Raw genomic sequence first — 15,004 nt, forward strand, 5'->3', positions numbered from 1 at the left:
CCCCCTATGTACAAGAATATAACTACTATAATACTACCCCCCATGTACAAGAATATAACTACTATAATACTGCCCCCTATGTACAAGAATATAACTACTTACTATAATACTGCCCCCTATGTTCAAGAATATAACTACCATAATACTGCCCCCTATGTACAAGCATATAACTACTATAATACTGCCCCCTATGTACAAGCATATAACTACTATAATACTGCCCCCTATGTACAAGCATATAACTACTATAATACTGCCCCTTATGTACAGGAATATAACTACTATAATACTGCCCCCTATGTACAGGAATATAACTACTATAATACTGCCCCCTATGTACAGGAATATAACTACTATAATAATGCCCCTATGTACAAGAATATAACTACTATAATACTGCCCCCTATGTACAAGAATATAACTACTATAATACTGCCCCCTATGTACAAGAATATAACTGCTATAATACTGTCCCCTATGTACAAGAATATAACTACTATAATACTGCCCCCTATGTACAAGAATATAACTACTATAATACTACCCCCTATGTACAGGAATATAACTACTATAATACTGCCCCCTATGTACAAGAATATAACTACTATAATACTGCCCCCTATGTACAGGAATATAACTACTATAATACTGCCCCGTATGTACAAGAATATAACTACCATAATACTGCCCCCTATGTACAGGAATATAACTACTATAATACTGCCCCCTATGTACAAGAATATAACTACTATAATACTGCCCCTATGTACAGGAATATAACTACTATCATACTGCCCCCTATGTACAAGAATATAACTACTATAATACTGCCCCCTATGTACAAGAATATAACTACTATAATACTGCCCCCTATGTACAAGAATATAACTACTATAATACTACCCCCTATGTACAGGAATATAACTACTATAATACTGCCCCCTATGTACAAGAATATAACTACTATAATACTACCCCTTATGTACAAGAATATAACTACTATAATACTGCCCCCTATGTACAGGAATATAACTACTATAATACTGCCCCCTGTGTACAAGAATATAACTACTATAATACTGCCCCCTATGTACAAGAATATAACTACTATAATACTGCCCCTATGTACAGGAATATAACTACTATAATACTGCCCCCTATGTACAAGAATATAACTACTATAATACTGCCCCCTATGTACAAGAATATAACTACTAACTACTATAATACTGCCCCCTATGTTCAAGAATATAACTACCATAATACTGCCCCCTATGTACAAGAATATAACTACTATAATACTGCCCCCTATGTACAAGCATATAACTACTATAATACTGCCCCCTATGTACAAGCATATAACTACTATAATACTGCCCCTTATGTACAGGAATATAACTACTATAATACTGCCCCCTATGTACAGGAATATAACTACTATAATACTGCCCCCTATGTACAAGAATATAACTGCTATAATACTGTCCCCTATGTACAAGAATATAACTGCTATAATACTGTCCCCTATGTACAAGAATATAACTACTATAATACTGCCCCCTATGTACAAGAATATAACTACTATAATACTACCCCCTATGTACAGGAATATAACTACTATAATACTGCCCCCTATGTACAAGAATATAACTACTATAATACTGCCCCCTATGTACAGGAATATAACTACTATAATACTGCCCCCTATGTACAAGAATATAACTACTATAATACTGCCCCCTATGTACAGGAATATAACTACTATAATACTGCCCCCTATGTACAAGAATATAACTACTATAATACTGCCCCCTATGTACAGGAATATAACTACTATAATACTGCCCCCTATGTACAAGAATATAACTACTGTAATACTGCCCCTATGTACAGGAATATAACTACTATAATACTGCCCCCTATGTACAAGAATATAACTACTATAATACTGCCCCCTATGTACAAGAATATAACTACTATAATACTGCCCCCTATGTACAAGAATATAACTACTATAATACTACCCCCTATGTACAGGAATATAACTACTATAATACTGCCCCCTATGTACAAGAATATAACTACTATAATACTACCCCTTATGTACAAGAATATAACTACTATAATACTGCCCCCTATGTACAAGCATATAACTACTATAATACTGCCCCCTGTGTACAAGAATATAACTACTATAATACTGCCCCCTATGTACAAGAATATAACTACTATAATACTGCCCCTATGTACAGGAATATAACTACTATAATACTGCCCCCTATGTACAAGAATATAACTACTCTAATACTGCCCCCTATGTACAAGAATATAACTACTATAATACTGCCCCCTATGTACAAGAATATAACTACTCTAATACTGCCCCCTATGTACAAGAATATAACTACTATAATACTGCCCCCTATGTACAAGAATATAACTACTATAATACTGCCCCCTATGTACAGGAATATAACTACTATAATACTGCCCCTATGTACAGGAATATAACTACTATAATACTGCCCCCCCTGTACAAGAATATAACTACTATAATACTGCCCCTATGTACAAGAATAACTACTATAATACTGCCCCCTATGTACCAGAATATAACTACTATAATACTGCCCCCTATGTACAAGAATATAACTACTATAATACTGGTCCCTATGTACAAGAATAACTACTATAATACTGCCCCCTATGTACCAGAATATAACTACTATAATACTGCCCCCTATGTACCAGAATATAACTACTATAATACTGCCCCCTATGTACAAGAATATAACTACTATAATACTGCCCCCTATGTACAAGAATATAACTACTCTAATACTGCCCCCTATGTACAAGAATATAACTACTATAATACTGCCCCCTATGTACAAGAATATAACTACTATAATACTGCCCCCTATGTACAGGAATATAACTACTATAATACTGCCCCCTATGTACAAGAATATAACTACTATAATACTGCCCCCTATGTACAGGAATATAACTACTATAATACTGCCCCTATGTACAGGAATATAACTACTATAATACTGCCCCCCCTGTACAAGAATATAACTACTATAATACTGCCCCTATGTACAAGAATAACTACTATAATACTGCCCCCTATGTACCAGAATATAACTACTATAATACTGCCCCCTATGTACAAGAATATAACTACTATAATACTGGTCCCTATGTACAAGAATAACTACTATAATACTGCCCCCTATGTACCAGAATATAACTACTATAATACTGCCCCCTATGTACCAGAATATAACTACTATAATACTGCCCCCTATGTACAAGAATATAACTACTATAATACTGGTCCCTATGTACAGGAATATAACTACTATAATACTGCCCTCTATGTACAAGAATATAACTACTATAATACTGCCCCCTATGTACAGGAATATGATGATACGAGTGTAAATCATGTATATGGATTGAGATTGCAGCACAAATTTCTCGGTTGGTAGATTAATTATGTCTGATTGGACAGGATGAATAATTGAATCCCTATTCACAGCGTTGTCTTTGATAACATTCATCTTCATACCTGCAATCCCCGAGTCTCTGTTCTAGGTCTGATATCCTGCTCGCTCACAATCGTTACACACTTGAGCAGTCTTAATTAGCCAAAAACTTTCATTTTCTGCCTCTCGTAAAGGAAATTCGAGACTTTTTCACGATCATAAAAGTGTTCAGCAAAGAAGAGATTATAGAAAAATAACAAAAAAAACCACCTTGTAAACAGAAGAAAGTGAGCAATAATGTTGCCCTATATGACTACCAAGTGCTATCCTACCGAGTGGTACTTTTTTCTTTAATCCTTACACTGCAGTGTTCTGTGCCTGAAGCAGAAGGGAGGGGCTGTAAAGCAGCTCGATGGACAGAGCTCAGCAGTGTGAGGACACATGAACCGTACACCTGAAGAAGTTTAGGGTAAATGTTCGATGGAGCAGGTTCCTGGTTGATGACTATAGTAGTTTAAAGCAAAGGCGAGTGTCCATTTCAAATCAGAGAGTTAAGAGCAGTGTGAGGAAAGAAGCTGAAATCCAGGAATACAAATGCTTTTTTCTAATCTGCGACGGTACCAGGCGATTTAAAATGCATCAATAAGATCTGAGACACAAGACTGTAAGTGCGCGTCTTTCTTCAGCCAGAAGTCAAGACAACACTAGCTGACCTATTTTGGCTTGTCAGGTACTGAGGAAAACGAGCAGCAAAGCGCACAGCCGGCTCGCAGGGTTTGACATGAACAAGCCTTCCCCGTGGTCACGTGTGTGCTCACGAGGAACATGCCCTATAATTCATCCTTCACCCGACTCTTATGTGATGTGACAGTTGCCAGGGTAACGTGCAGAACATCTCGCGCGCACACGAGCGCTGCACAATCTGCTTACCAACAAAACGACAGCCAGGCGGAGGAAATCTCTGAACCTACGAATCTAGACTGCTTCATGGAGACAAACATCTAAGACGGTCTACGGGGAAACAAAGGGCTACTGCGCCCATGATAAATTTCTATATTACCATTTACTCTGACTACAAAATCTGACTTTGTAGTCTGGACCACCCCCTAACTGCCATGGCACAGCTGTGAATGTAGAGTCCATATTTCACAGACATATTACTTTGAAAATTATTTAGAGTATTCCAACTCTGACCAGAAGATGGGGCTACAGTAGGCTACAGAGTCAAGTAGGCGGACTTTTACTTTCTAATGGCGTGTAACAGTTTTTTTCCCATGATGCTTTAATATAATGCATCCCAAACAACTGCAAAAGGCTTAGTGGAGACCAAAAGGAGCCCTACACAGTGGTTGTATACAACTTTACAAGACCCTTTGGCGTGAACTGACACCACTATCTCCCTTCTTGGTCTGACTCTTTCCTACAAAAATCTGAAAAAATGCCACAAAATCTGGTAATCTGTATGAACCAATATCTGACAAAAATAGCCAAACACAAAAATGTACAGTTTGTGAATGACTTAATTTTATGTGTTATGACGTGATTGCAGTAATGCCATAGACGTCCATTAATCAAGCAGATAACAGGGTCAGATTTCACCCCGTACTTTACATATGTGAATTTCCCATTTTTAGATAACCGCACCGTCAGCTTTCCAACGGCATGCACACAGCTTTCCCATGTCAGTCAGTATCGGAATCCATCACTTGTCAGATACATGGTATCTGAGGGCCTTTCCAGCGTCTGGAGATAATCTCAAGGCAGGAGTCTGTCTGACTGTGCTCGGGGCGGGCCTCAGGAGAAAGTCGCCTCATCCAGACCACTGTCTGACAGGCCTTCCACATAATGCAACTGAACCATGTCTCCATCATAATATAACTATCATGGACGCCTAGTGCTGCGACAGGTCAGAGAGTCAGCGGTCAAGGCAAATTTTTGAATGCCTCTCCTGCTGAGTAGAAGGAATAGAGTGACTTAACGTCGAGTCAGGGCCTAGAGTCCTCCACCAACTCCCCAACACTGCATGTGACCCCAATGGTATGTACTCGACTCCTCCAACACGTGACTTGTTCTACATTCCCATGTCAGATCTCTCCTTGCCAGCTGCCCCAGAGTTGTCACCCCTCTCATCACTCCTCTGCCAGGCACGCAGGAAATCAGATGCCTCTGGGGTTCCTCACAGGGATGAGGTCGCACCTCCGAGCCATGGTGGTTAATAACCCCTGCCGCATAACTACAGGTCCGCTGATGGAGGCCGGTTTATTGATGAGGTTGTAGAGGGTTGCAGTTTTATGCGTTACAGGCTTAGATATGGTGACATACATGAGGGGATAGGTTGTAGATATGACTTTGGTTTGCATGTGGCATGAGTGATCAGGAGGAAAAGATGTCATTAATGTTCATCGTTAGCTTTTCCTCACAGCCACTTTATAAGCATTCGTCCATCTTCCTGCCATCACACGGCCATTGCTCAGGGTGGTGATAGCGCCACCATTGTGCCCCATACGCAGTCGCATTACAGGGCAGGCAACCTCAGGTTGATAAGAGCACCTCAGTAATTCACCTTATCTGATAACAATATCCAGGCCTGAGCTAATTAATGTCTCTGCCATCCTCTCTCCTCGGGGAGGGGGGCCCCTGTCATGCTGAGCTGCTTATTACCAGGGATTAGCGAATTATATTAACACTTCATTGTAATGGCCTCTTCTACTCACTGAACCAACCTGAGTGTGGGGGAAGGGGAGTCACGCAAAAACAAAGCAAAATTTACCTCAGGAAACAAAAATTTACCTCAGAACGACAGCTAAAGTGAGGAAAACCTGGTTGCGAACCCAACACCAGCATAATACATGAGGTAATTATTAAAAATGAACTAGTTTTTTTCTTATTATTATCCTAGGTGGTTATATTTTTGACTTGATTTTACATTTCAGCTCATTTTTTATTTATTTTTGTACGTGTTTTCAGTCAGGATAAAAGCTAAAAGATTTTTCTCACGCTTCGTAATTCTCACAGGAGAGAACCCCTTCTCCTGACCTTTAGGGAGTAAAGGGTGACCATAATTTTTTTTTTTATTGGGTTTGAGCCTGATGGGATGTCTATAACACAAGTCACGATGTGTCAAGTATTCCTTGATCTTGAGTGAAATGTCGAATGATATTGTGGGCTCACACAATTCAGTGCGCATGCCGCACATTTCTTTAAAAATGTGAGACAAGAGCCAAATGTAGAGGTGAAGACGCCACAATGAATGAAGAGGAGACTCCAAGATACAGTCTGAGGAGTGGCAGGAAGTCATATTTCCTGGTGATTCTCCCACGCTTCCTGGCATCTGTATGTGTGACAAGGACCATCAACGCAGTCACATGACCCCCAACTTTCCAAAAACTCTGCTGGAGCAGAGACAAAAGAAGCTTAAAACATGATCAGAAAACATCAGGCAGTTGCTAACCTCGCCGAGATGTGGGATCTGACACCGTAAGGAAGGCAACGTAGCCAAGCCATGAGGTAAAAAGTGCCTCATGCCTCAGTAATGCTACCGGTTCTAAAATAGGAGGCACTAGCTCATGTCTCCGAGACATCCAAATCAAAGAAAAAAGTTGCAAGTCATTAGGATTGGCCTTGTCTGTGGTATCAGAAGGTTGGGGGAGAGAGGGGGGGGGCACTTTAAGAGCCATTAACCCTTTCGTTCCCCAAGTTGCTGATATGGAATGCAGGGGGCCCAGCGTCTGGCTGTGTCATTAATGAGCCGGGCATGCGGGCATTCATGCTGACATCACGCCACAGAGAAACAACAGCTGCTCGCTGCCTCATTTTGCCATCAGTGCTGTGATCATGGAGCTGGAAAATACAGTCGCCGGTCGTCGCTCTCTGTGGAGGTCTGAGGGCAGCAGATTCTTGTACAGAGGGATCATGGGATGGAGATGTAGCTCGGGGGTCTATTAAATCGAGGCCGGCATGACTCTACCGTTTCTGGTGCAATCCTGGTGTATTGTAACTGGCACACGGCAATTAAAGAGTAAAAAGGGTAAGAGGGTAGATTATGGGCACCAAAGCTAAGATGCCTAGTTACACCTTTTATATGTCCCGCCAAATTAAAATCGGAAGCATAACAGAGGAGAGATCCGCCTCCAACGATATAGGGAGGAGTCAGGGCTACCGACACGTGTACTAAGTGACTGAAGCGTAGTTTAACCCTTGTAAACCCTTTATTTTATAGGGGTTTACAAGTAAACAAAATACAGAACTGGGCGCGTGTAGGACCCATTTTAATCGAACCAAAATTATGTGGTTCTTATAGTTTCCCTTTAAATTAATGTTTTTTGCATTCCCACCCAGAATCCTTTAGGAAATAGTATGCAAATCAGTTCTCCTCCAATCAGAAGATAAATTCCTCTGCAGTGCCTCCTCGAGGTATCTAATCTGCAAGTAAATTAAAGGGGTTGTCTAGTAATTGACATTGAAGCTGCAGTTGCAGCTTTCAACCACAACTGCGGTTACACCGGGTTGATCGGCTCTTCATGTCCAGATTCTACAGATAGGCCATCAATGTTAAATCATGGACAATCCCTTTAAACCCCCAAGTTTATAGCCATAAGATAAATATTGCATTTTTTTTTTTATCCTAGAAAGTTTTGTTTGATCAGTCCCTATCTTCCCCCTCTGATTTCTACTAAGGGCATGATTAAAGGGATCTTTACTAATTTAGTTCATATATACCCATCAGGGGGCAGCAGTGAGCAAATTAATTAAAGATGGAGGAGATCTCCATGCATGGAGTACAAGAATATAAGAACATCTTCTTTTAGAACAAACTTGGTGATAAAATTAAGCAGAAATTTGGTAAAAACTAACGCCTTCCACTACGCCCTGATCCGATTGGCCGTCGGGGCTTCCAGCTTCTCGATCTCCCGTTATTTCGCTTGTTGGCATTTGCTGTGTAGAAATGAGCGCTTGCAGACCACGGCTTGTCATGAGACTAGTCAGCTATAACAGAGGGGGGGCAGGCATCGTGTCTCGCAGCCACAGGCACAATGAGAGCGAGTTCAGCGTTAATAGCTAAGCAGCGGTGACAAGGACAACTGCCGGGGGCTTTTATCTTTCCAAAACAATTGTATACATTGTACACTATGTGGGCGGCTGCATTGTACCGACGCTCACTCACAAAGACTTGCATCTGCAACTTCAAAAAATTCAATAGTGACTTAACACCTGCACCCCCCACCAATCTGCTGACCCCTCGATTCCTGCAGCCCCGTCCTTATTTACATTGGTTTCTTTGGTTTCCTCTCTAGTGGTTACTTCCTGTTATGGTCCTAGTGATTGTAATCGAGCAGGAAGTCACTAGAGACGAGGTGACAAACGCTTCTCTGTGCGTCCTGTCCATATACTGTTTTACCGTGGGGTAACTATAGGGGGTGCATAACTTCCACCACACGTGGAGTTTACCATCTTCCCGAGATCACAGTAGTCGCAAAACTTAGGGAACAATGGAGGAACGGTTGGTCAAAAACTACCGGCAACCAACATGGACATGGTTCTCAAACCCAATGACCAACAGGAATATTTCGAGAGTACTGGGGTAGGTTTAACGTGGAGCTTAAGACAGTCCTCACGACTATGGACAAGTCACTCTTGACCAAGAAGAAGATGGAGCAATGCCTACTAAAATTTTAAGGTCGCTTTGTGCCTAAGGTTTAGGAGTCTCCTTGTCTTAAAATTCAGTCAGTGGCATAAGATCCACAAGAAACGACAATAAGACGGCCCTTCCTCATGCCACACCCCAATCCTTTGCCAAGATAGAAATATAGTAATCTGATTAATTTGACAATTTTCTCAATTGCTTCAATTAAGTAAAATTTAAAAAAAAATCTACTCTGACTACAAAATCAGTCTATGTAGTCTGGACCGCCCCCTAACTGCCATGGCACAGCAGTGAGGCCAAATTCCACAGTCATATGGATTTGATAATGCTTTAGAGTATTCCAACTCTGACCAGAAGATGGGGCTACAGGAGGCACAGAAAGCCCAAAGCCAAAAACTGACAAGTATGTTCCTATTTTTGAAGAAATTCTCCATTTTCCCCCTTAAACACAGTATCCTGATGCACGGCTGATCCTGCAGTACTCTGTTTGCTGGATGGTAACTCTGTTGCTTCACATACCTGAAAGTCAGCCAGTGTATTTAATGACATCAAACAAACAAATAGCGGGAGAACATATGGCGGGATAATTACGCCTTGTAAACAGAATTTGGACGTTTATTCTTTTGAGCAGAATAATGCAGGACATCTTGAACCCATTGTAGTCCCGGGGCAAACAATTTCTACTCATATGGTTTGCCTTTTTAACCCCGGCTTTCAAAATTCTGCCCTGTGGGCATGTCATGTGACAGTGGCGCAAAGGACTGTTTAACCCTTTTCAGGACTGTAAAAATGACGTACAATATCCCACTTTAAGGAATATTCTTATACATATGAGGCACTAATAGAGGAGCTATATACTTGATCAGAAAGGGCAGTATTAAAGCAGTTATTTTCCAGGACATAGGGGGCAGTATTATAGTAGTTATATTCTTGTACATAGGGGGCAGTATTATAGTAGTTATATTCCTGTACATAGGGGGCAGTATTATAGTAGTTATATTCTTGTACATAGGGGGCAGTATTATAGTAGTTATATTCTTGTACATAGGGAGCAGTATTATAGTAGTTATATTCTTGTACATAGGGGGCAGTATTATAGTAGTTATATTCTTGTACATAGGGGGCAGTATTATAGTAGTTATATTCTTGTACATAGGGGGCAGTATTATAGTAGTTATATTCTTGTACATAGGGGGCAGTATTATAGTAGTTATATTCCTGTACATAGGGGGCAGTATTATAGTAGTTATAGTCTTGTACATAGGGGACAGTATTATAGTAGTTATATTCTTGTACATAGGGGGCAGTATTATAGTAGTTATATTCTTGTACATAGGGGGCAGTATTATAGTAGTTATATTCCTGTACATAGGGGGCAGTATAATAGTAGTTATATTCTTGTACATAGGGGGCAGTATTATAGTAGTTATATTCCTGTACATAGGGGGCAGTATTATAGTAGTTATATTCTTGTACATAGGGGGCAGTATTATAGTAGTTATATGCTTGTTCATGGGGTGGGGGAGGCAGCATTATAGTAGTCATAAACTCCTGTACCTAAAATCTAATTCTTAAAAACGAATGACCCAGATAAGATAGATAAGCGGCTCCCCGACCCCATATCACCTGAGAAATAACGGGGGTCAGTTCTTCGTCCCCATAGATATAAAGTTTTGTGTTGTTACTGACCTGTCTGTTCCGCTCATCTGTGATCCTCTGGATCTGAATCTTTTTCCTGCCCATGGTTCCTGTAAATCCTCACTGTCCGAGCGAAGACCTTGCGGAGAATGGGTTCCCGTCTTTGATCCCCCCCTCTCTTTACAATTTACAAAACAGTCCCCCCTGCTTCGTCTCCCTTCAGTTCATGTTACTTGTCCGCTGGGTCCAGATGTTCGCAGAGGTTCTCGCTGCCTTCAGTTCTACAGATGAGGGGAGAGAGAAGAGAGAGCATGTGAAAGGCATGGTTCCCATCAGACAGAGTTCAGCCTTGTTAAATCACGTCCCCCTTGGGGATAATATCCTGAAATCCATGCACATTGTTCGGCTGCAGAAACTTTCCCCAAAGCCTTCTAACAGTTTAGAATCAATCATGTATTATCACTCTTACTATCTCCCCCCCTTATACAATTTGCTGATGGGGGCAGAAAGTGCAGGACTATGCTGCCAGGGTGCGGTGCCGATTCTGCTGGGCACACAATATATCAGGCCCCCACTTCCCTGAACAATCCATCCTCTAATCTCAAGTGCAGGGGACTATGAATCGCTCTGACACATAAGACTAAGCACAAAAACTATACACAATTTTTTAACATATACTTCATGCTATATCTGATCTCTAGGGAGACGTCTATATTGAAAATACAAACAGTTCTTATGTTAATTCTGCTACAAATTACTGAATAATTTAGCAAAGCACCTGTCACCCAATGTAATCCGCTATTTCAGATTGTCACCAACTGCGCACAAAGTAACGTATCACATTAAAAGTCTACTCTGACTACGAAAATTTGACTTTGTAGTCTGGACCGCCCCCAACTGCCATGGGAAAGCTGCGAGTGGTCAGTCTAGGCCAGTGATGGCGAACCTTTTAGAGGCTGAGTGCCCAAACTACAACCGAAATCCACTTATTTCCTGTGAAGTGCCAACATGGAATTTTAATCTGTAACTTATTGCTACCTGTTCTTCCACATCTTTAAATTGTATCGGCTGCTAGAGGCCACCAGTTGAAAGAAGGAGGACACATTCAGATTATCATTGTAGCTTCTCTCCAGGGTCTCTCTGTACAGGAAGAATGGAGGGTCCAGCAGTAGGACCTCCAAAGATAATGCAGTTCTGTCAAAACCTTCTCACTTTTCACGCAGTTCCAAACAGCCAATGAAGTGTTGAATATCGCTGAGAGCAGCATTTCTTAATTTGTCTGGGACTGCAGGAAGATTCAGTGTTTGGTGAATTCTGTCCTGGGGTGATGGCTTGAGTGCCCATAGAAAGGGCTCTGAGTGCCACCTCTGGCACCCGTGCCATAGGTTCGCCACCACTGGTCTAGGCTAATCTGCTCACTTTGAAACTGTCCAATCAGTGCAAGGACATTCCCCTTCAACAAATTGAAAGGGGAACAGTCTAACTGTCAACTTATTGATACATTTCCACGAGGAATACAGTATTTTTCGGACTATAAGGCGCACCATAAATTATTGCCTGCTAAAACGTCTAGGTTCATATATAAGGCGCACCTGATTATAAGGATGAATGACCAGCAGGGGGCAGACCTGTGCACAGTACAAGGCAGCTGTTGTCTGTATGTATGGTTCATATATAAGGCGCACCGGACTATAAGGCGCATCTTTGATTTCTGAGAAAATCAAAGGATTTTTTTGTGCGCCTTATAGTCCGAAAAATACGGTAACTAAACAAAAGAACATGTTTATTCGAAAAGACCAACTCAAAAAGTGGTAATTCACGGTAAGTAAAGTTATTTACTAAACTTTAAATGACAGCTAAAAGGTCAGTGAGATACTCTTCAAATATATATATATATATATATATATATATATATATATATATATATATATATATATATATTTTTATTTTATTCATATTTCAAATGGCAACCAAAAATTCCAGAAAAAATTAAGTGACGGAGATGACCACACAAGCAGATTTAACTCCAGTGGAAAGTAGACAGTAAAAAAAAGTTAAAAATTAATAAAAAAAAAAATAATAATATGGTTACAGTTTTATAAACACCTGTATGAAAATGTAGAAACATATATACAATACTAAGATATCTCATTACACATATCTAATTTTATTTATTTTTTTTAAATGTAGGCAAAAAATTGATAACAGATTAACCAAAGTTAATTTTTTTAGTCTCTGGACCCAGATAAAATAAACTTCAGCTCAAATCTAAACCGTTCCACAGCTGAATCTATTTATTACGGAGAAGCTTTTTGGACGCGTACGTACATAACAGGAAGCTTTCTTTGTTGTCCGGAGCACAAGGCGCGAGTCACTGCATTAGGACAACGCAGTACAGGACCCTGAGTGTGTGATGTGTGTGCGGGGGCGGAGAGGGCAGCCAAGGAACGCCAAAGGCCCGCCGTCTCCACGAATTGTTCTCCGCTGTACACTCCATTGTTTTTGAGAGGAGGAATTTTACACTTGCCGTCCCAAAAATAGCCGAGGCACGGTATAAAAATAGCTTTTCCACTGTAAGATTCTCAGGCCAGGAAAAGCCTGAGAGAGCGAAGGAGGGGGGAAAAAAAGTTGGAACAGGTCAGATTCCCAAAATGTGTTTTGGAAAAGCAGCTGAGAGCAGAAAGTGCAATGTAACATGGAGGCAGCACGACCATGGCTGTATACAGCTGTATACCCTTCTCAGGGGCTACCTGAGGAGTCCACCAATCCCATAGACAGCTGTTATATAGTCACCCAAGGGGAACAGTATTATAGTAGTTATATTCCTGTACATAGGGGGCAGTATTATAGTAGTTATATTCCTGTACATAGGGGGCAGTATTATAGTAGTTATATTCTTGTACATAGGGGGCAGTATTATAGTAGTTATATTCTTGTACATAGGGGGCAGTATTATAGTAGTTATATTCCTGTACATAGGGGGCAGTATTATAGTAGTTATATTCCTGTACATAGGGGGCAGTATTATAGTAGTTATATTCCTGTACATAGGGGGCAGTATTATAGTAGTTATATTCCTGTACATAGGGGGCAGTATTATAGTAGTTATAGTCTTGTATATAGGGGGCAGTATTATAGTAGTTATATTCTTGTACATAGGGGGCAGTAGTATAGTGGTTATATTCTTGTACATAGGGGGGCAGTATTATAGTAGTTATATTCTTGTACATAGGGGCAGTATTATAGTAGTTATATTCCTGTACATAGGGGACAGTATTATAGTAGTTATATTCCTGTACATAGGGGGCAGTATTATAGTAGTTATATTCCTGTACATAGGGGGCAGTATTATAGTAGTTATATTCCTGTACATAGGGGGCAGTATTATAGTAGTTATATTCCTGTACATAGGGGGCAGTATTATAGTAGTTATATTCCTGTACATAGGGGGCAGTATTATAGTAATTATATACTTGCACATAGGGGGCAGTATTATAGTAGTTATATTCTTGTACATAGGGGGCAGTATTATAGTAGTTATATTCCTGTACATAGGGGGCAGCATTATAGTAGTTATATTCTTGTACATAGGGGGCAGTATTATAGTAGTTATATTCCTGTACAAAGGGGGCAGTATTATAGTAGTTATATTCTTGTACATAGGGGGCAGTATTATAGTAGTTATATTCTTGTACATAGGGGGCAGTATTATAGTAGTTATATTCTTGTACATAGGGGGCAGTATTATAGTAATTATATTCTTGTACATAGGGGGCAGTATTATAGTAATTATATACTTGCACATAGGGGGCAGTATTATAGTAGTTATATTCTTGTACATAGGGGGAAGTATTATAGTAATTATATTTTTGTACATAGATGGAGGGTTTTAACAGTGAGTTCCACTTTAAGTATATTATTCTCCATTTTTCCCTTGACTCCACCGCCGGCTCTCTGGGCAGTCATACCCTGCAGAGGTGAGAGAGGAAAGCTGGGTTGTTATAATATGTATGATCTCCTGACGATAGAGGGGTGTAAGTCGCGCATTAGCGCGTGGCCTCCGTGCAAGTGCTGCAATTCACAAGAACACCCGCTCACGACTGCACCGCGGCTAATTATGTCGGTGTTGCTCCATCTGCTAATTAAAAATCTGCAGATCTATCTTTAGCAAAGAGGGAGGAAAAAAAAAAACACTACCTGTGTGTGAGAAAAAGACAGATGACATTAC

At 40.4% G+C, this 15,004-nt stretch overlaps 1 protein-coding gene across 8 annotated transcripts in view; it reads right to left on the bottom strand.

Annotated features, from left to right (window-relative positions):
- MEF2D (myocyte enhancer factor 2D) overlaps nt 1-15,004 on the bottom strand; it is a 121,636-nt gene that overhangs the window by 26,160 nt on the left and 80,472 nt on the right. For all 8 annotated transcript variants that reach the window (XM_072114918.1, XM_072114914.1, XM_072114916.1 and 5 more), the window contains one exon: nt 10,828-11,057. In XM_072114918.1, the coding sequence (XP_071971019.1) occupies nt 10,828-10,881 (54 nt within the window). In that variant the 5' untranslated portion in view covers nt 10,882-11,057. The remainder of the gene's footprint in view (nt 1-10,827; nt 11,058-15,004) is intronic.

The sequence above is a fragment of the Engystomops pustulosus genome, chromosome 7 (genome assembly GCF_040894005.1).
Source record: "Engystomops pustulosus chromosome 7, aEngPut4.maternal, whole genome shotgun sequence".
NCBI classification, from domain to species: Eukaryota; Metazoa; Chordata; class Amphibia; order Anura; family Leptodactylidae; genus Engystomops; species Engystomops pustulosus.